The 19,484-nt window shown below is 38.7% G+C and overlaps 2 protein-coding genes across 4 annotated transcripts; both read right to left on the bottom strand.

Annotated features, from left to right (window-relative positions):
- Positions 1 to 405: 405 nt before the first annotated feature.
- Positions 406 to 5,446, bottom strand: atf7ip2 (activating transcription factor 7 interacting protein 2). The gene is made up of 12 exons (XM_067477241.1): positions 5,302 to 5,446; positions 4,329 to 4,401; positions 4,124 to 4,255; positions 3,437 to 3,505; positions 3,137 to 3,174; positions 2,980 to 3,020; positions 2,839 to 2,891; positions 2,556 to 2,601; positions 2,258 to 2,337; positions 1,924 to 2,088; positions 1,640 to 1,827; positions 406 to 1,363 (listed from the first exon to the last, which is right to left on the bottom strand). Exons 2-12 carry the CDS (start codon positions 4,398 to 4,400, stop codon positions 1,153 to 1,155), a joined length of 1,095 nt encoding a protein of 364 aa, XP_067333342.1. The 5' UTR covers position 4,401; positions 5,302 to 5,446; the 3' UTR covers positions 406 to 1,152.
- Positions 5,447 to 6,883: 1,437 nt separating this feature from the next.
- emp2 (epithelial membrane protein 2) lies at positions 6,884 to 19,200 on the bottom strand. Of its 3 annotated transcripts, none has more exons than XM_067477242.1 (5): positions 19,036 to 19,200; positions 11,178 to 11,514; positions 10,987 to 11,095; positions 10,762 to 10,902; positions 6,884 to 10,163 (listed from the first exon to the last, which is right to left on the bottom strand). In XM_067477242.1, exons 2-5 carry the CDS (start codon positions 11,253 to 11,255, stop codon positions 9,994 to 9,996), a joined length of 498 nt encoding a protein of 165 aa, XP_067333343.1. In that variant the 5' UTR covers positions 11,256 to 11,514; positions 19,036 to 19,200; the 3' UTR covers positions 6,884 to 9,993. The 3 variants fall into 3 exon arrangements, with proteins under 3 accessions (XP_067333343.1, XP_067333345.1, XP_067333344.1); XM_067477244.1 differs by lacking the exon at positions 19,036 to 19,200 and adding an exon at positions 13,832 to 14,911; XM_067477243.1 differs by lacking the exon at positions 19,036 to 19,200 and adding an exon at positions 12,633 to 12,991.
- Positions 19,201 to 19,484: the final 284 nt, after the last annotated feature.

The following is a 19,484-nucleotide window of genomic DNA, read 5'->3' as shown; positions in this document are numbered from 1 at the left end:
TTATTCTGACCTCTTGTTTAAATACGACCAAAACTCAGGTTAAAGACAGCTTGTCACATCTGACACACTTCCAGGAAATATTTAGTAGAAGTGGTGTAAAAAAAAGTCAAGTCTGTGATGAGGATTGCATCCTAGAGAAAAGGCTATGATGCATGAGAAAAAAAACTTCTCAGCCCCAGCTGGAGTAAAGACAAACCCAGCACAAAGAGGCATCTCCCTTAATCAGCAGCTTCTAGTCAGATACATAGAAGTATGATATAGTATACACACCAGCATCACTACGAAGTCAATACACATCAGGTTGTTGATGTCAGTCAATAGCAATGACTGGCAGTAGTTTTTATATTTACAACAAATGTAATTATATTATAGTATACACTACATGATTCAAGCTAATTTTGTCTAAAATGTTTACATATTACAATAATGGAAAAACATGATTGTGTACAAAAAAATAACTTAGCTCATGACAAATGTCAACATTCTTTCACACATTATTAAAAGTCAGTGACTCACTTTGAACGGTTTATTTATGGTTTAACCAGCCACTTTTACATGAACCTTTTTGACTTTTATCTTTTGACTGAATGTGTGTGTGAGCACGTGATTTACTCCTTGTACGGACAAATATGGTTTTGATAACAACAGTTTGATGACATTTTGGTGCTGTGAGCACATTTTGTCTGGTCCACACACATATAAAGAGCTTTTTGAGGGTCAATGCAAGTGAGAGGGTTAGAAATTCAGTTGTGGAATTAGTTGTCAACATATGTGCTATCAAGTAAAGAGACATATGTGGGTGGGTCTTCTCTAGAAACATATTTACAAAATCTTTACAGGCAAACAAACAAGAAAATTGTTCTTTTGGAACTGAAATTAATGGAAGATGACACCAAAACAGTACAAGTCCTGTTTGTGTAAAGTTCAGTTGTCTTTTATTTAGTTCAAAATTATCCATGGCACTGCACCAAATCAACCAAAAATAAGAAAAATTCTATCCCCCTAATATGTTTCCAACATGTTAGACAACTTTTAGGCACTTTTGTAAGTATAACTTAACACTGAGAAAGTACAAACACAGGAAAAGTGAAGAGTCCCACTTGAAGTAGCTGCCTGTGGAATTGCTCCTTTAACGCAATCTCACCCTCACAGCTAGTCAGGTATAGCTGCAGATACAACTTTACTGTATGGCCCGTAACGGCCAAATGTGTCTTTGCCTACCACAGCAACACACAGCTTGTGTCCAAGCTTGTACTTGGTGATCATCACGCACATGGGTAGCGTAATGGCCTTCACCTCACCAATGATTTTCCAGTCTGGAAAGACGCCACTACCTTTAACCTTTTCCGTAGTCATGTAGACACTACAACAGGGAGAGACAGAGAAAAAAAAGAAAATACATATGAGCAACTAAAGGCAAAGAGAGATGGAGTGAAGTGAACTCTGCTTCCATCTAGTGGTCAGAAGGTGACATGGGCAATACAGTAATAATGAGGAGGATGTGTGAATCTGTCAACAGTGAAACTGTTTGAGATCAGCTGCTTGTCTCAAAAGTAGCACGTGAATTCCCATCAGCACGTCAGACACTAATGGAAACAAAACAAAACAAACAAAAAAAAAAGCACTGGCTGCTTCTCACGTGTAACTATCCATCGGTGGCGCACAAGGGTCTTCCTTCTCCACTTTCCAGAGCACAGAAAGTCCAGGAGGTTCCCTTATGAGTGCCAGATGCACTTCTGGTCTCTGGGGAAGGTTGTATGAGGTCGCTTCCATTTTCAGGGGGGAGGGGAAAGTGGTAGAGGGAAGAGGAGGATACGAGAGCTTTTCCTTAGGGTTAGAAGAGGAGAAGAATGGAGGTAATGTGAGCAGCAAACAGTCAAGTAATTAGCTACCGTGTTTGCTGGTGTGACTGGGTGTAATCACCTGCTGCGCTGGGCCAGGGTGCTTGGGAGTTTGGCTCCTGTCTGAAGAAATATGTTCCACTTTCATCCTCTTAGTCTTTGGCTCTTCAAATTGTTTCAACTCTTTTGTGTCGTTTTCTTTTTCCTGCTCATCTTTTGGCTCCTTCTTTATAAAACAGGCAAGTCCCTGAATTACACAGCACAAAGTACGGAAACAAAAAGCCGAGTAAATAAAGGCCCAGTGCTAAATAGTGAACGACGAGAGTAAATTTATATGGAAACTAGAAGTTTAGTTTTTCTTGCTTGAGTAGGACGACATACATAATTGATATTACTTATAGAATAAAGTGCCCTACCTTACAATTAGGAGATCCATAAGGAGTAAGAACTGGAGGAGGTGATTCGTCACTTAAATCTGCTATGGCAGCTGTCAAAGCTTAACAACAATGATGAGCAATGGCAAGTAGTGAGAAGAAGGGACAGGAGTATGACAGAGCACGTTACACCTTCATTTAGCTCTTACTCATATTACATTTGGGTCATAAGAGCTTATGTTTACAGTACAAAAGAACAAATATTTTAATTATAAGACAGATTAAGTAGTTGAGCTAAACTTGAGCTACTCAAAAATGTATTTGTATGAAGTCATCTTACCTTCATTATCTGCACGCATCCTCTTTAGTGCCTTTTTTGTAGTTTCCTGCATAGAAAGAACCGATCAACTTAAACCTCAGAGTTTAGCGTTTGTAGTTTACTTATATCAAGATAAGTAAACCAGGATGTATATGAAGATATTTTGGGCTGAAGTGAGATATTTATTTGAAGACGTGTGTGTGTGTGTGTGTATATATATATATTTGCAAGTGGAAGAAGCTTATTAGTTACTTTGATTTTTTAAAAACTAAGAAAACTAAAGATTCAATTCCGGCATATTTACCATCATTTGTAAGAGCTCGCCATCCTTGTCCATGCTATTCATGCTCTTTTTGTCTGAAGAACATAACATTAAATAATAAATACTCTTGGAACTAACAAATGGAAATATTCCCTAGTACACACATACGTATTGGGCTCTTACTCTGTGGTGTGGTATTCACAAGGTCATCCCCTGAGTCTTCCCTGGAGAAATCAATTTGCGTCAAAAGTCAATAAATCAGAAAATTCAAAGCAAAATTTCTCATCAAAAGCTTGCTTCCATAATTTCCACAAAGATTCCTCAACCTGGTTCAACGTACCCGATGACGTGCACGTTAACGAGAGACGGCAGTGGAGTCTGGAAGGCAACACACGGCACAATCATGTTCATGTTCGTTTGACTGTCTGTTACAAAGTCATCATATATTAAGGGTATTTATTACCATATTTTAGAATTTATCACACGTGTTTAAGTTTATTAGTCGAACAGAAAGAATAAAAAATAACAAAACAAAGAGAAAAAAAACACATTACAGCATATATGCTAAATGGCTTTTACATTTTACATGCGTGTTATTCTATACACCTTTCACATGCATTCCTGTTTGTCTGTTTCAAACCTTTTTCTGTGTCCTTGTCAAGTAGGCAAGAGCCGCTTCTGCTTTCTTAGTCACCATGTTAATTCGAGCCTGAGAGAAAGAAGAATATCCTGTTAAAATAAAAAGGGGTTAACATTTTCTAAAATATGCACCTGATGCATTCACGTTTAGATCTTTTGTCGCCATTAAAATTAAATAAAATCAACTTTGTGCTAACGTGAGACCTGAGGTTAAACCACTCTGCTCCTCCCTGTCCTTTCTCCATTCAGTCGTTTACCAACATCATGGTCACATATTCCAGCAAAAAAAATATTAGAAACAAGTTAGATGCTGTAGATTTAGGATGTACCCATCAGTGTGCAATGTAAGTAGATTTAGTTTGAATTAATTATTAATTAATCTGAATTTGTTTTAAAAAGACAGATGTCAAATGGTTTTCTCCAACAACCATCAATTCAGAAAGGTAGTAGACAGGAAAAGATAAAAGGTGGTAAAGTAAAGTGAATTCTGAAAAAAAAAAAACTAAATATGAAAGAGCAAAAGACAAGTGGAGTGAAAGGCAGCCTCTTAAAATGTAAATGTATTGGACACATAATATTCATTTTCTTATTCAAACTGTTAAAACTACAGGAAAGCAAAGTCTTGTTGTCACCTGTATCAATTACAGTACAAAAGGAGGTAAAAATGTGTAGTGCTATTTCCACCAACCTCCAGTTTATGGATGGAGCGATCACAGTCAACTCCACAAGCCAGCTGCTGAACACTTTCTATTAATCCCTGTAGCTTGGTTTCATTGCTTTTTATTGCACTGTGAATCTCCTCCTTGATTAATTTCTGCACCTGTGGACACAAACACATGTAATATGCACAGAGAAAGTACATATATTTTCTACTGCACTGTGTTGGGTCTTACTTCAGACTGGGAGAATCCTATCTTTTGCTCACCGGCTCCAGAGGAAGCAGGGCTGGAGGGTAGCCTCTTCATCCTTTATACATACAGCATAATTATTAAAAAAAAAAAAAAAAAAAAAAAAAAGTTTTTTTTTTTAGGTTTTAAATGAGAAAAGAATAAAACGTACTTGAACTTGGAAATATTTCACATTTAACAAAGCAGGATGAAACTTTGTAAAGTTTCATCCCAAGAAAATACTGATTCAACACGTGAAACTTTTTATCTACAAAAAACGTATAAACTTATCCATTTTCTGTAGCTCATTTTTACAAATATTTGGTACGTAAAAGAAAAACTACTACAACAGCAAAACAACTACTACATATATTTTTATACTGTTTTATAGTTGTTGTAGAGTACACCACTATCATATACACAAAACACACACACACACACAAAATCTATAAATCACTGTCCATTTAGGATAAAGCTTGTTGGAAAAAGCAGCAGCACAGCAGACATCACATATAACAGCATACAAATGAACAAGCTCTACCAGATAAAGCAAACTGCTAAAAATAAAAAAAACTGTTAATTAATAGCATTAATAGACCATTTGCAGAAACATAAGAAAGATATTTTACTAAATAAAAAAAAAATATACATTAGATCAAATACCACGAAAAAAGGAAACTGTAGAGAAGACAAGAATGATCAGGTTCAGCCACAAGGCAAAGATGATAATAGTAAATTTTAACGTACTTCTGCCTGAACAACCTATTTTTTTTTTTTTTTTTTTTTACATGCAACTAAAAATGCCAAGCTAAACGTTCCCAGACCGATATTGAAACTCTGAAACCAATGTCCCATGTCACTCCATCTCCACTCCCTTAGACCCGGTTATTGCCCCAGCTTGTAACAAAATAATAACCAGGACATGTAGACGCAGGACAAGCAAGAAATGCAATGGCAACATTGTTGGTGATCAACTCACACATCTAGAAGACACAGGGCCACGCCTTCATCAGATTTCAATCCTTTTGCCGCTTTCAGTGCACGCCACCTTGCAAATGCCAAACCAATGTTCACTCGAGCCCTATCCGTTGCGCTGACTGTTTGCTTCTGAGACAAATGTGCTTCTTAGGTATGGTGGAAGGGTTTCCTTTCTCTCGAGCTGGTCTTTTGATTTTTTTGCAACCCTCAATTTTATCTTGAACTTCTGCCATTTTTCGGATGAACATCAAGCTGAATGCAGAGCGTGGGGGGAAATCTTAAGAGTTTGTTCAAGGTAAAAGGGGGGGGCGTTATGATAGCAATGCGCTGTTATTGTAAAAGCTGGCAATAACAACAGTGACTATTAGTTTTCTCTTACTCCTGGATGATTAGACTGGGCATATAATCCTATTACAGTATGTTGGACACATCATGCTCCACACTAGGCAATATTATTATGTAGTGCTCTACTACCTATAAATAGGTAGATATATAGATATATAGATATATCTATATATCTACCTATTTATATATATGATTTTTGCATTTCTCAGACACACTGTATGCAGCTTCAGGCAATATCTGACCTGGCACCTGGAAATGCTTGTTTAGAGATAACAGTTTTTATCTTAGCACCATTTAAAAGCTATAAATATGGGGAAGGTTCAATTAAATGTTTAACGTTCTGTCTTATTCACTGTCATACTTGGCATAATGCAGTCGTACGACAACACCACACACACTTGTCATGTTTAGGTCGCTTGGCAAAAAAACAAAACAAAAACATTACGTTATTTCTCGTTAGGTAGCTAACATGTTAGCTAATGCTAATAGCTAATAACATTTTAAATGAATTAGAAGTAACTAGCTAAGCTCATTATCGCACACGACGTTTTGCCGTCACAACTCTTGCAAATGACACAAAGAATTAAAATGAAACTACAAAGCAGTATTAGTTATAGAAAGTCTAATTCGTAACTGAAATACCTGAAACAATCCGAAAAGAGTCCAATTCTTTTGCGAAGAAAGCGGTTTCCGGCTCCACTTCCGCCCGCCCTATCCTTTCAGATTAAAAACGTATTCACCACAAACGCAAAGATGACGCTCACGTTACGTCACACTGCGTTAGTCGTCTGTTGCTCTCAACCACTGCTTTAATGTTGGGATTTTTTTTTTACAGCTATGTTAAATTTAACAAATCAACGTAATCAACCATTGCCTGCTATGGTAAAAAAAAAAATTGGTTTATGTCCCATCGTTAAACCTAGTCAGTAACATTTCAGATTAATTCTGTTACAGGATATAAAATATTACCAAAACAAAAAAGATTAGGTTATAGAACAGCATTTGAAATAACAGAATTAATATAATAGATGAGTCTCATTGCCTAGCCCGAATGTTCGACTGTCTCCAGTGCTGAATTAGTATGGCCTTTGAATATTAAAAATATTATTTAAAAGGTGTAAGCTTGTACTGCAGCATGGAAGATGGTAAAATACCAATCTTTTCCAATTGAAAGTGAAAAGGAGGAAAGGGGTTGGTGGGCAAATCACAGTGTGTATAATGAGCATTGACTTAGTAGCCGTTTTTCAAACAAAGAAAGTTTATTTATTGTAAAATACATTTATTGAGATATACTTATGATGGATGGGAAAAGAAAGCACCTATGAACTCTTGGAAAAGAGATGAGATTTTGGTTCTGGATCCATTAAAGTTTCGCCCAAAAGTTTGTTGTTCTGAGGTTAGAATAGCAATATTAACCGGCAGAATCAATGACAGCTTTTCCAGGTGTGCAGAACAAAAGCTTGCACCAATCAATTCTGTAGCTTGAAGACATAAAAACTAACACATACACATGGTGTAGTTTCCTATCCATCCACTGGATGTCATGGCAGGACAAGTAAAGTAGTATCTTACAGCTCGCAGAAGCTGACCCCTGATATCGCAGCAGTTGCCAAAATAAATAGCATGTGCTTTAAGTTGTCTAAAAGAGTAAAAGCGACTACGATTTGGCATAACATATAAGCCTATGTCAAAACTGACATGAAAAAAAAAAAACTTTAAATGAATTTGTTAATCTATTACAACACTGACCATTCCAACATGACCCCATTATAAAGCAACACAAGACTCTAAAGCAATATCAAATTAATACTTCATTAAGCATTAGTTAATTATTTCAACTGTAACAATGTAAAAAAAACAACAACAACATAAATACAGTTTTAAGGTTCTGCAACTCAAATAATAATTTATCATTATGGCCATTTGTTTATGTGTATAGCACTAAACTACAATGAATCCACAGCGTGTAAAACCCACTACAGAAACATTATATCGCAACCATTACACAAAGCATTTCCAATTCTAAAATGAATTCAGCTCCAATAAGTCATCTCTTATGAAAGGCTGCTGTGTGCACAGATTTTGTGTTCAAGTTGTCGATTTATTAGAAATTTAGATCTGTTAGAATTTTTTTTTAAAGCTAAGCAGAGTAGATCCAAACTGTATATAATGTACAATAAACAGCATTTCACAAAACAGCAACATACTGTGTGTTAGTATAAGTTGAAGGGATTCACTGAAAGACAAAAACAAGCATGAAAACAGGAGGGTTATTATTCAGCTTGAACACATTTAAGATGACATCTTCCAAAGAAAAATGTATGAAAAACAAATAATGCAATCTTGCCCTCTACTGTGTTGCTTTGATCATTTTCAAGTATCAACTTAAGATTTGAGGTGCAAATATTTTCACTTTTTTCACTTTTTCTGTTACCTGAATCTTAATTAGTAGCGAGCTGCTTTCGTGGTCCAAAGTTTGTGTTCGTGTCCAACATAAACGCTTCTACTATATCATAAAACAACACAGTGCGCGGCTGACACTTTATGCCTTTGCATTATTGGTTCCTCAGAGCTGTTACCGGTTCTAGCAGCTACCACGTTAATACCCAGCTGGTCTCCTTTGACTGTTTCTCCCCCAAAGCAACACTTAGAAAGAGCAATATGAAAATGGCTGCGGTGAGATGGAATGCTGGGGATTGGCAGCAGGTACAATACAACAAGAAATGAAGTTTGAAGTTTAAAGAACTTGGTTCTTGTGCTTTTAATTTTGAGGGGTAAACACTCACTGGCCATTTTTGGGGTACACCAGTCCCATCTAATGCAATTCAATACAGCAGCTCTACCATGAATTCTACTTTTACAATATTCTAATTTCTCAGTTTTTAAGTTGAAACTGTCAGAAAAGTGATAATTCTAATCTTTATTACTGAGGTCGAAGTGGGTAGTAGAATCATTCAGAAGTGCAATATAGGCAGAGGGGGTTCAAAACATTAGAAACATGGTAGAATTATTGGATTGCATTAGTGGACAGGTGAACCTATGAAAGTAGCCAGGGAGTATAGTTTCTGACATGTAATAAGTCATATTAAACTTGCCTCTGCCTTCCCTATACTAATAATTTCAGCTTTTTTTTAAACGTTTCTGCCACAAGCAAAAATATGTTGATATAAAAAAGACAGATGGACGTTTACTATATAATCCCCAAACTTCAACTATAGGAAATAAGTTGAAAACGAATAAAGCTGCACAAAAAAAAAAAAAAAAAAATGCCTGGCAGAACTTAATCTAACCTCAATCACGTGCTAAATTAAACAACAGTGGTTTTTCACCAATAAATAGCTTGTGTCTCATTTCTGTGAAGCTGTGAAAGAAAAAGCACAATAATGACAAACAAATGAATAATCTTATTTCAAGTTTGCATCTTTCTCCTTTGTCATTTGAGATCCCAAATATCACAGCACGTCACTGGTTCCTTACACGTCAGTAACCATTTACCATATTTACCATTTACCAGTAACGTTAAACCTCAAACTACTGTGTTAAAATCCTACATATTATACCTCAACTACTGTGTACACTACATTTCTGTTTGCTAACATACTTTCCTGTATATTTAACTATACATACACAGCAAATATTTACAAAATTAAACCCAGACTATAGCCTTATAAAAAAAACACAGCATGGACCTCTTGATTTTTTTTTTTGTTCTCGTATATTTAAAAAGTTCCAATGAATAGTGAGAGAATCGGTAGACAATAAGACAAGTAGGGGAGTCTACTCGGTCTGATGGAACAGAGCTTCCATCCTGTGTAATAGTGAAGGTATGTTCTCATGAATTGCAGCAAGGAGTCTTAGCTGGACAGATCTTATTTGTTTTCTATGAACATTGAATGACTGACTTAGCAAGACACCGCCACTTTATCCAGAAACCTTTCCAGAAACATATTTTAGTGCCACACATTAAAAACAAAAAAGACAATCCAACTGACGACAGCATAGTGGGGGCTGTCAACTGAAGACAGTGGAAGTCTGGGGAAGCCTAACGCGTCTTTGCCAAATTCAGGAGAACAATTTACCATCAGGAAGGAGATGGGTGTGTCAAAAATGTGTTTAAAAATTTGTTTCAGCTTTATTGTTGCGTCTCTCATAATGTGAGACTTTCAATCCAAATGGACCTGGCATATTCTGGCATACTTTATATGAACTGGTAAAATAAAATCTTGGGATTTAGAAAATGAATCTGTGCACACGAGTGTGTTAAGGGCACACAGTGCACAGTACGTCTGTCCAAGTGTTTTCGATTATTAGATTTGAAATGTGTGAGCCCTTGCAACAGGCCCGCCATCTATTTGCGCTTCCTGAGCACCAGGTACATGAGGCCGCTGAGGAGAGTCACGGGGAAGCTGATCCAGGCCAGGATATAAGAAGAGCTATACGAGCCATCCTGAAGACTGTCAGTGTGAAAGGTGTCTTTCTGAGCCGTGTAGATGGATGCGGCGGTCAACACACATAGAGCTGAGAGAAGAAGAGTTGATGAGTCAATCTAATTCCAACTTCAATGCATTCAAATGAAAAAAAAAAGAAAACTCAATATCACCGGCTACAACTAGTTAGGCTAATTTGTATCATTTTCCTTTCACAATTATATGCCACTTCTTATTGGTCTATCACATAAAATCCCAATAGAATACATTTATGTTGGTGGTTGTAATGTGACAAAATGTGGAAAAGTGCAAAGTGTATAAATACTTTTTCAAGGCACTGTATACTTTAAGCCACAAGTGAAAGAACTCTGGAAAACAATTGTACATTCTCAAAATCGACATCAACAAATTTATTAGTGTTATTGCTCATTGCTTTCCAAGTGGAGTACTTGTACTTTAGTGCTGTGCGTACATTTTAGAGCATGTACTTAGTACTTCAGCTCGAGTAAAACATTTGAAGAGGTACTTCTACATATAGTGGAGTGCCTCTTTAGTCAAGTACTTGGATTTTTATTTGAGTATCGAGTTTGTGTATTTGTGCAACCTCTCGTTAAAACAATAAAAGTACAATGTATATTAAAAACTATGCTTTGCATTACTGATTGTTCTTGCGTCATTGTGTCACTTACAGGCCAAGAGCTGGATGATAGCAGTGAAAATGAATCTCTCTCCCTGTTTGAGCCTGAAGAGCTGAAGGATGAAGACAAAGAAGCTGACGCAGCATAAAATTGTTCCCAGGATCATAGCAGCCTGGACTACCTGTAAGTAGGCTGAGGAGGGGAAAGACAGGGGGTATTAAAGGCTACAGAGGAACCTACACTCACATAGGGCACACAGAGTTACACACAGCTTACCAGCTTCAGACGAATGGCTTGCCTCCACTGGGTAGCAGGTGGCATTACAGGAGTACCACAGGTCGGTGTAAATCGCTTGCCCTTCGACTGGTGTCACCACCCACCACGCCTACGGGGAAGGACAGAGAATGAGGATCTGTCCTCCATTTTCATGCTATTTTCATGATTTCACGTGCCCGGTCGCCACTTACATTGTGGATGGTTGCAACGAAGAGCAGGACGACCCCAATCAGGTGAAAGAGGATGATGAAGGCTAAGATGATCAACATGGCTGCCTCGTCTGGTTAACTTGTAAGCTGGCTGTTGCCTGCGGTTGTTCAGTCAGGGCCAGTGAAATATACCTCGGAGGCTGCTTCTGCAGCTGGATGACTGGCTGTTTGTGACAGTGCAAAATGAATGTGTAGCCTTAGGTGGGTGATGATGCCGCTGGACGACTAGGTGCTTATGTGCGTTTATGCTGGTTGTCACAGAAGCTGATTTGCAGGCTGAGAGTCCGGGGTGGATCGAGCTCTGTCACGTGCAAGGAGCCTGTTGAAAGAAACATAAATGTAACACTTTAATAACATACACACAAGCACACAGAAAACCGACATGAGTATTTTTTAATTATATTTTTCCTTTTCATTCCTGACCCTCACCCCGCTGATGGGTTAAGACACAACACAAGAAAACTGCAGCATGTGTTTAATTGGCACCGATGCCATTTAAGTGCACTGCATGCACTTACAGCTACCAGAGCAACTAGCACATCTGCAACTAATTGTCAAAATACGTCTTTTCCAAACAACTGTGAAGACTACAGGGTCAATCAAATAGCCAGAAAAAAAAAAATGTGTGCGGCCTCCAAGTCTTCTCTCAAATTACAGGAAATGCTACAGAGATGTGACATTACAGTAAGCGTGCGTGTTGTGTGTATGCCACAAACAATTAGTGTCAATGAATGGATGCACAATTGTAGCATGTGGGAGTGTGGTGTTTACTCTCCGGTGATCAAAGGCCTTAATCTTGCCCATGATGTTTTTTAACTATTCAACTAGGCAAGATATGCTCTGTTCAGCCCTAAGCTTTTTATTTTTTATGTTATTTGCGCCATATCTTTATCATATTTACATACTGAAGTAAGAATCCAGAAGTGTAGGGCAAAATAAAACACTGTTAACAGTGTTCCAGGTGTGTGAGACTCGGATTGAGGTATTATTGTCTAATGAGGCCTGGATTCTGTTTCTCAATCAGGACAGAACTGACTTCAGACATGTAGTGTTATTTTTTTTTAAGTACTTCCTCTTTTAGGCTGATGACTTTGTGGATGACTTCTACTTGTAATTACACTTAATAGGAAAACAAAAAGTTAAAAATAGCCAACACACACTGGAAAGCTCAGCGTGCCGACTGCTTTGTCAGCTATATTCACACACATTCATTCATTCATTCACTCATACTGTTATAAATACTCAAGCCATATTTCTGGTACATTTCCTTCCAACAAAAACATGAGTGCACACACACTGTAGACACACATGATCTTAAATTCAGGAACCACCCAAATTCCCCCCAAAGCTTCAAATGCTGAGCAGGCAATGAGAGATAAACATGTTTAAAAGCACATGTGCGCTCAGGCACACACACACACGTACACACACACATACCCAGTACCAGACAGCTAGAGGAATTGGTCCTCTCCGCCAAAAGGGAGTCGCAGTAAAAACAGCCCTTCTCAGCCGGCAGGAAGCAGGCCAGAGTTTTTGTGTGTGCGCATGTGGCTGTGGGGTGTGCCAGAGGATGGGCCCTCCCTGTCTGAGCAGGGGGAAGGGGTACAAGCAGGGTAACTAGTAAAAAGAAGGCAGGGATACATCAAAAGCAGACTATTTACTTTGATTCCTGAGAGATGGGTTTTAGGGTTTGGACAAGAATGTAAACAGCGACAGTGTTTTTTTTTTTTTTTTTGGCCAAACATTCCCGATCACAATGCTCTGACAATGAAAGTGAACTGAATTGATACACACACTGAAATTTGCACCTGATACCAGAAAGACATAAGCGCATCTGAAACTGGTCTCATGTAAAACTGCATTTGATAAGTTGAAAACATGTTTTTAACAGCCAATAAAGACTTTTATAATATCCTACTGGTAGTTTGATACATGACAGTAAACTGCTATGGAAAAAATCAATACAGGGTTTTCTAATCTGCATAAAAGCAGCCAAAAATATAAAAAACAATTTTACTTAGAATATAGACATAGAATGGGCATTGTACTATACACTGTACAACAAATAGGAATCAAACTATTGTTGATCTGTGAAAAATATATGGTGTGTGAGGTATCATTGGGTGGAAATAAGAAACAAACCATTATTTTAAGGACTGGCAACAGAAAGCCTGAGGTCCGATATATTTCCAGTTAAAATCTAATATTATGATTGTGTTACCTGGGTAAAGGGGGGGTCACAATATTGATATTTCTAATGGTGATACAATACATTGATAAATAGATTTGATACCACAGGGGAAATTTAAGAAAACACTGATGGCGTAACATGTAAGATTGTTAACAGATTTTTGTAACGAGGCTGCAGACAGCAGTGTGTGTGTGAGAAAGTGCTGATGCTACAGAAAATTAGTATTAAAACTGTTAAAACTAAACTACTAATACTCAGTATCAATAAGTATAAAAAAAGAATGTTTTTGACAACAGTTCACATTTGATCTTCTAGCTGTTCTTCATAGAAAGATGACATGAGGAGTAAATTAAGAAGAAAGCACAAAGAAGACATGCAAACTGAAGAAAAGACAAACAATTTAATTACCCACAGCTATTACACTTCTTTGGTATTTGAGTCTAACCTGGAAGCTGCAAATTATCTTCTAGGCATGTCAAGACGCACACACACAAAGCTGAATTCAATTCCATCTGCAGCTACTTTCTGGATGCAGTGAAGAGAGTAAAAGGAAGAAGGCTGGAGGAGTGAGGAGTGAGAGAGAGAGGGAAACCTACTGGAGGGAAATTGGGGCAAGCGAGAAAAACACAAACATCAGCAGAAATGCTCGCAGACAAACATGTTATTTAAACAATATGGACAGGAGACATAAATGCTTGCTGATGACTTTGTAATGTTTGTCTAGATGATATGCAACTACAGTTCTGAAGTGGTCGCATAACTTCTCTCACTTCCATGTGACAAATAGTTAACTTTGTGTGTGTGAATCATGAGGATTCCTCCGTGATTTTGATGCAAGCATTACTCCGCTACAAGCCTCATCGGTCCTGGCAGGAACCTTGGTCCAGCATTCACTCTCTTGTTGCCAAGTGACACACACATTCGACGGCTGTAAATGTGGAGCCTCGGTTCCCCGGGGAACCTTGGGAACAGTGTTGCCTAGCAAGGGTTTCACCCAGCACTGAACGCGTGAAAGACATTCACCTCTGACACCAGGCAACAGCTGCAGACAACACACATCGCACTGGGCACTGAGTGTTACATTAATCCATCCTAATGCGTGTCTTCCCTCATTACGGGAGAATTCACCGAGTGTCAATCAGCAGGTCGTAAGGGAAATAATCGGGATGTCAAACCAAAAAAAGAGGATTGTGCTAAAAGGAATAAATAAAAATGACACAAATGATGACAGTTTTTAAAGCGATGCAAAGTGAGCTTCTCTGACACAAGTGAATTGAAGTGCATGACAAAAAAGATACTGTGTAGCGTAGCTTTGTGTAGTAATATACTTAGGCTCCAGCCACCTCACCTGACACACACACACACAGACACACTCAAACACACTTGCACTCTTGCACTGAGGCCCCCAGCCTCCTATTATAAGGCTGAGTGGAGAGGTGGAATGGCACTGTTTGTCAGAGTGTGTGTGTGTGTGTGTGTGTGTGCTGACTGATTCCCTTGCCTGGTGGAAAATGCTGACTTTTACTGTCCTTTTTTTTTTTTTTTTTTTTTTTTTTTACACTTTTCATAAAATACAAAGCCACAGACTTAACTGGGCCTCAGAATCGCACTCCCCCAGCTCTCTCACAGTCCCGCTCTCTCTTTCAGTGTATCTCTCTCTCACTCTTTCTGTCTTTGGCCATGGAAAAACTGTTTGCAAAAAGAGAAAAGGAAAGAAGGCATCCAGTGGAGCCCTTTGGCCCCTTATGAGCCTTTACAGAGGAGAATGAAATGCAGCATTTTCTTTCAACCAAACCTTCACTTCACTTCGTCTTTTTGTTTTTTTGCCGACCTGTGTTGGTAAGAAATTCACTTTATTTTAATCACAGTTGAAGCTACAATTTGCAGAAACAACTCATAAAATTGTCCAGTTTGACCTCTTTCAAGACCATTTTCACTGCATGGGCCGTGTGGTTACACTGAGCCTCACGCACACAAACAATGACAACACCCACTGGTGACACCAAGTGAACCTAAAATTATTATTCCAGATACAGTAGGTCAAGACTGGACTCTCTTGTTTTTGCTTTTCGCTTCCCCCAAAGGCGAGTGAGCGTGTGTGTACACAAAAACAACTGTCAAGCCCAGGTTTATTTTTAGAGGAAACACAAAAGGCACATCTCCCCTGGAATAAAGCCAGTGGCCAAACAAAGCCGTGTGTTCAGGGAGAGCCGTCATAAGCCAGGAGATACATGTGCGCAAATGTACACAAACGCACACAGCTTTGCTTCAGCTTGTATGAGCACTAGTGTCCAGTGTGATCATTGTAATGGTTTAGCTTAAATTATGGACTGACAGTAAGGCCTTTAGAAACACGAACTGCCTGTCACACGCACTCTGAAACAGTCTTGTGAGGCAACAAAGGAAAAAAACTGGATTAAAGATAATGAGACAACTTTTCTATTTGCACACCTTTCCCACTAGTGAGACAAAAAGTTGACAGTTTGGCCTGAGGGTGTCAGGGCAGGATGGGAGGATGGGCCATATTCTTACACCAAATATTGTGCCTTCTAACAGGCCTACATAGCTGCCGCATTTCAAAGAATCCTACGAATGCAGACAGGAAACCCATCTTTTCTTTTGACTGAATTGGGTGGAGAAACCCACTGCAAGACCATCTTACAGTGAATGAAGACATGACATGGCCCTTCTCTTTAAGAAAGAAAGAACTTCCTCTAATACAGTCCCTCCTGTTTCACTTATGCACTTTTTTATTTTGGGTTTTTTCAGCACGAGCTTTTCGCTGTTTGTTCAACTGTGCAAGTTTTAATGCAAAGTTTATCATGATATCATGCTTTAGTTTGCATAGTAAAATGCGATCATTTGGCATTAAATGACTGGATCAGGGGTTTGTTCCACAGCCATATTGTATTTTGAGAGTATACAGTTTACAGTAGCACTGACATACAGCTTCCTCTGTACTGCACAGTCTGATGTTCCCCTCATAATCCAATATTATTATTGTGTTAAATCTTTTAACACATTTGCCCTTTTGGTTGCCTGATGGGTGGTGTTCATCCGTGTTAATGATCCTGCTGAAAGAAACTTGCAACTTCTTTCCACAACAATCTGCAATTTCTGCAATAATCCAAATGCTAAAAGAAAAATGCTGTTTACTTTTTGTCACGGGAATCAGGGAGATGATGATTTTCAGGCTGGTCATCCCTAAAAGACTCTATTTCTTTCCAATTAAAGTGTTAAAATTCCCCATGTGGACAAATGGAAATCTATTAATTCAAACAAATGATGCATTGACGGCGCAAATAGACAACAACAGTGTTGTTTCAAACTGAATTTCACGTAAAGGTCATGAGACTGTTTGATTACTAGCAGAAAAGGTCTAATAACTTCGCATTTCCTCGATATTTGACCTTAACCCTACAATCAACGTGTCTGCATTGTTTATCAGTCTGTCTGCCTTGAGGCTGTGACATAAAATATTTGAGCAATGTTAAGTTTTGTTTAATACAAAGAGAGAATGGAGGATCCAAGCAGCAGACAATGTCCTGCACAATGACGCATACGCTGTCGCAAAGGCGTTCGATGTGTGTGTGTGTGTGTGTGTGTAGGTGTGGGAGTGTTACATGCCTTTCAGGAATCAGAAGCGTAGAAAAGCACACACAGAAACACACGTGCAGTTGTTCTCCTGCTTGGAAACTGGAACTAAAAAGAATGGCCATGGATTTTAGGTTTGTGCATGAGCACAGAGAGACTGAGGTACAGCTCAAAGAGATGTCAACAGTAAACATTCCACTGTCAGCCACTTAACACTTTATTCCCTAAAAGGTTTCATCTGCCAGCCCCCTTTTAAAACACACTGATCCCCCAACTAATCCGCCCTGTAGCCAATCCTGCTGCATTCAGTATGACGGAAAACGTGTTTAGATTGACACTGGCGCTACGCCTTTACTCTCTGCCCTGGTGTCACGACACATCAAAACAGATGGCAAAGGAGGGAAACTTTAGGAGACTTGATACTTCCTGGTGCTAAGACCCTCTAATGCAGTATTTGTGTGAATGACGTTCTTAGGTCCAGCAGAAAAAGGTGAAACACATCATCTACTTCACCAGAGAGTATTTCCTGTCACGTCCACAACATTATTCGAATTGGGAAACAGTGTCTCCTTCCTGCACGTTTCAACTTTATTTCATTCACGTATAAGTACAGTAGCTGTTCATTCATCCACACATTCATTCAGCCGCCTGTTTACATGTACATGTAGGTTTGAGAAAGAAGAGAAGAGATTTTTAAATAAAATACTTGGGTGAAATTGACAGAAGTTGGTGGGATGTTGGGTTTTTGGTTCCTGGTTTTCGTGAAGTTTCTCCGGTAGATTTAGACCATGTGTGACACTTTCAGCACCCGCTGGATCCAAATTCATGTTTTATAAACTTCTTCTCCTTTTTTATTCATCCATCTTTTCCCTTTTTTTCCATACATTCTCGGAGCCTGTTATGAATTCACGTCAAACAGGGGATGCAAATTAGTTTCCAGTAGCTTCTTGTATGTTTGTAACCTAACCGTCTCATTTTGTTTGACATTTAATCTCTCTGTGGCTTTCTCCAGACGTCCTTTTCCCTCAGATTCTGTCCGATGAAGATAATTCTCCAACTCTGCAGCCAAGTATGAAAAATCTTCTTGATGCATGGAAAACCGGGGCAACGTTTAACCACACGGGGGCGCCCCCAGTAGAGGGAAACTACTGTATGTCAGCAATCAATTTATAATAACAGCTGCATCAAACAAAACACTTAAACTCGGGGTGTTCGTATTATAAAGCATAGAAGGTGTAGGCATGTTTAATATAATTAAAGACCACTGACAAAGTAATTGTATTCAGGTCAATAACACTGTTGGAAGCTTCTCATGAAATTAGTCCAACACAAACAAAAAAGAAAAAAAGAAAAAACAGGAGCAATTAAATACACAAATTGCAAGACAATGCACAGTAAAAAGTTTAAGGGAAGCCACAAAAGCCAAAGCCCATATAATTCTGACTGCTTTGTGTCTCACCATATGTGCAGCCAAAGTGCCTTCAATGAAAAGTCAGAGTAACACGAACATAAAAGTCCATCAGAGACCACACACACACAGACACACACACACACACACACACATGTCCGGTGTTCACTGCCTAACATAACAGTTTAAAGTCCCACACAAGCCGCTGAAAACTTCATTCACAGCATTCAGAGTAATGCATTTCACGAACACACACACACACACACACACACACACACAGACACACACACACACACGCATTAATGACTGACAACGCCCCTTTCATTTCCACTGTCTAAAACGTGAAGAAGAAGCGGAGTTAAAATCTGTGTTTTACAGAGTAAATCCGTGGGGGTCGGGGGTCGGACGACAGCAAGAGCTCCTTCAAAAGATCAATTATGAAACGAAATAAATCCTCATACCTTATACCTCCTTTAAACATCATCACACTCATTTTAAAGGTTTAAATGTTAATTTAAAAGTGAATCATAATTAATGATACTGTTATAATAAATAGACCTGTCAATACCACAATGGATTTAAATGGGATATAAATCTTATAAACACTATTAAAAAATATCCAAACTGAAAAGAAAAGTTTTACTCACCGGGTTTGGACCGAGAGCGAAGCCGTGCGGAGTCCCAGATGTGACTATATAGAAGCGGATGTGACGGGATTGCAAAGTGAATAAGTATCGCAAGAAAACAGCGTCCAAGTGGGAACGAAGCGGCAGCTGGAGCTCTTACTAACAGACAGGGCGAGGGGGGGGGAAAAATGTAATGTAAAAAAAAAAAAAAGTTTGAAGGGGACGTTCTCTAGTCCCGGAGAGCTGGAACTGGGAGTGGTTTGGGATTGAAAACGCTGGAGGTGTGTTTTTGTGCCACTGTGTGTGTGTGTGTGAGTGTGTGAGAGTGTGTGTGTGCCGCAGTGACATATGACAAGTTGGGTGACAAATGTTTAGAGCTCGGCGGGAAAAGTGTCTATTAAAAAAAACAACAAATCCTTATGGGAGTCAGGGGAGAGGTTTGAAAGTGTTTCCTCACATGGCAGAAAGAC

The sequence above is a fragment of the Channa argus genome, chromosome 15, assembly GCF_033026475.1.
Source record: "Channa argus isolate prfri chromosome 15, Channa argus male v1.0, whole genome shotgun sequence".
Classification (NCBI taxonomy): domain Eukaryota; kingdom Metazoa; phylum Chordata; class Actinopteri; order Anabantiformes; family Channidae; genus Channa; species Channa argus.
Note: the sequence above shows the minus strand (reverse complement) of the source record. Positions and strands in the feature narration are given on the sequence as shown.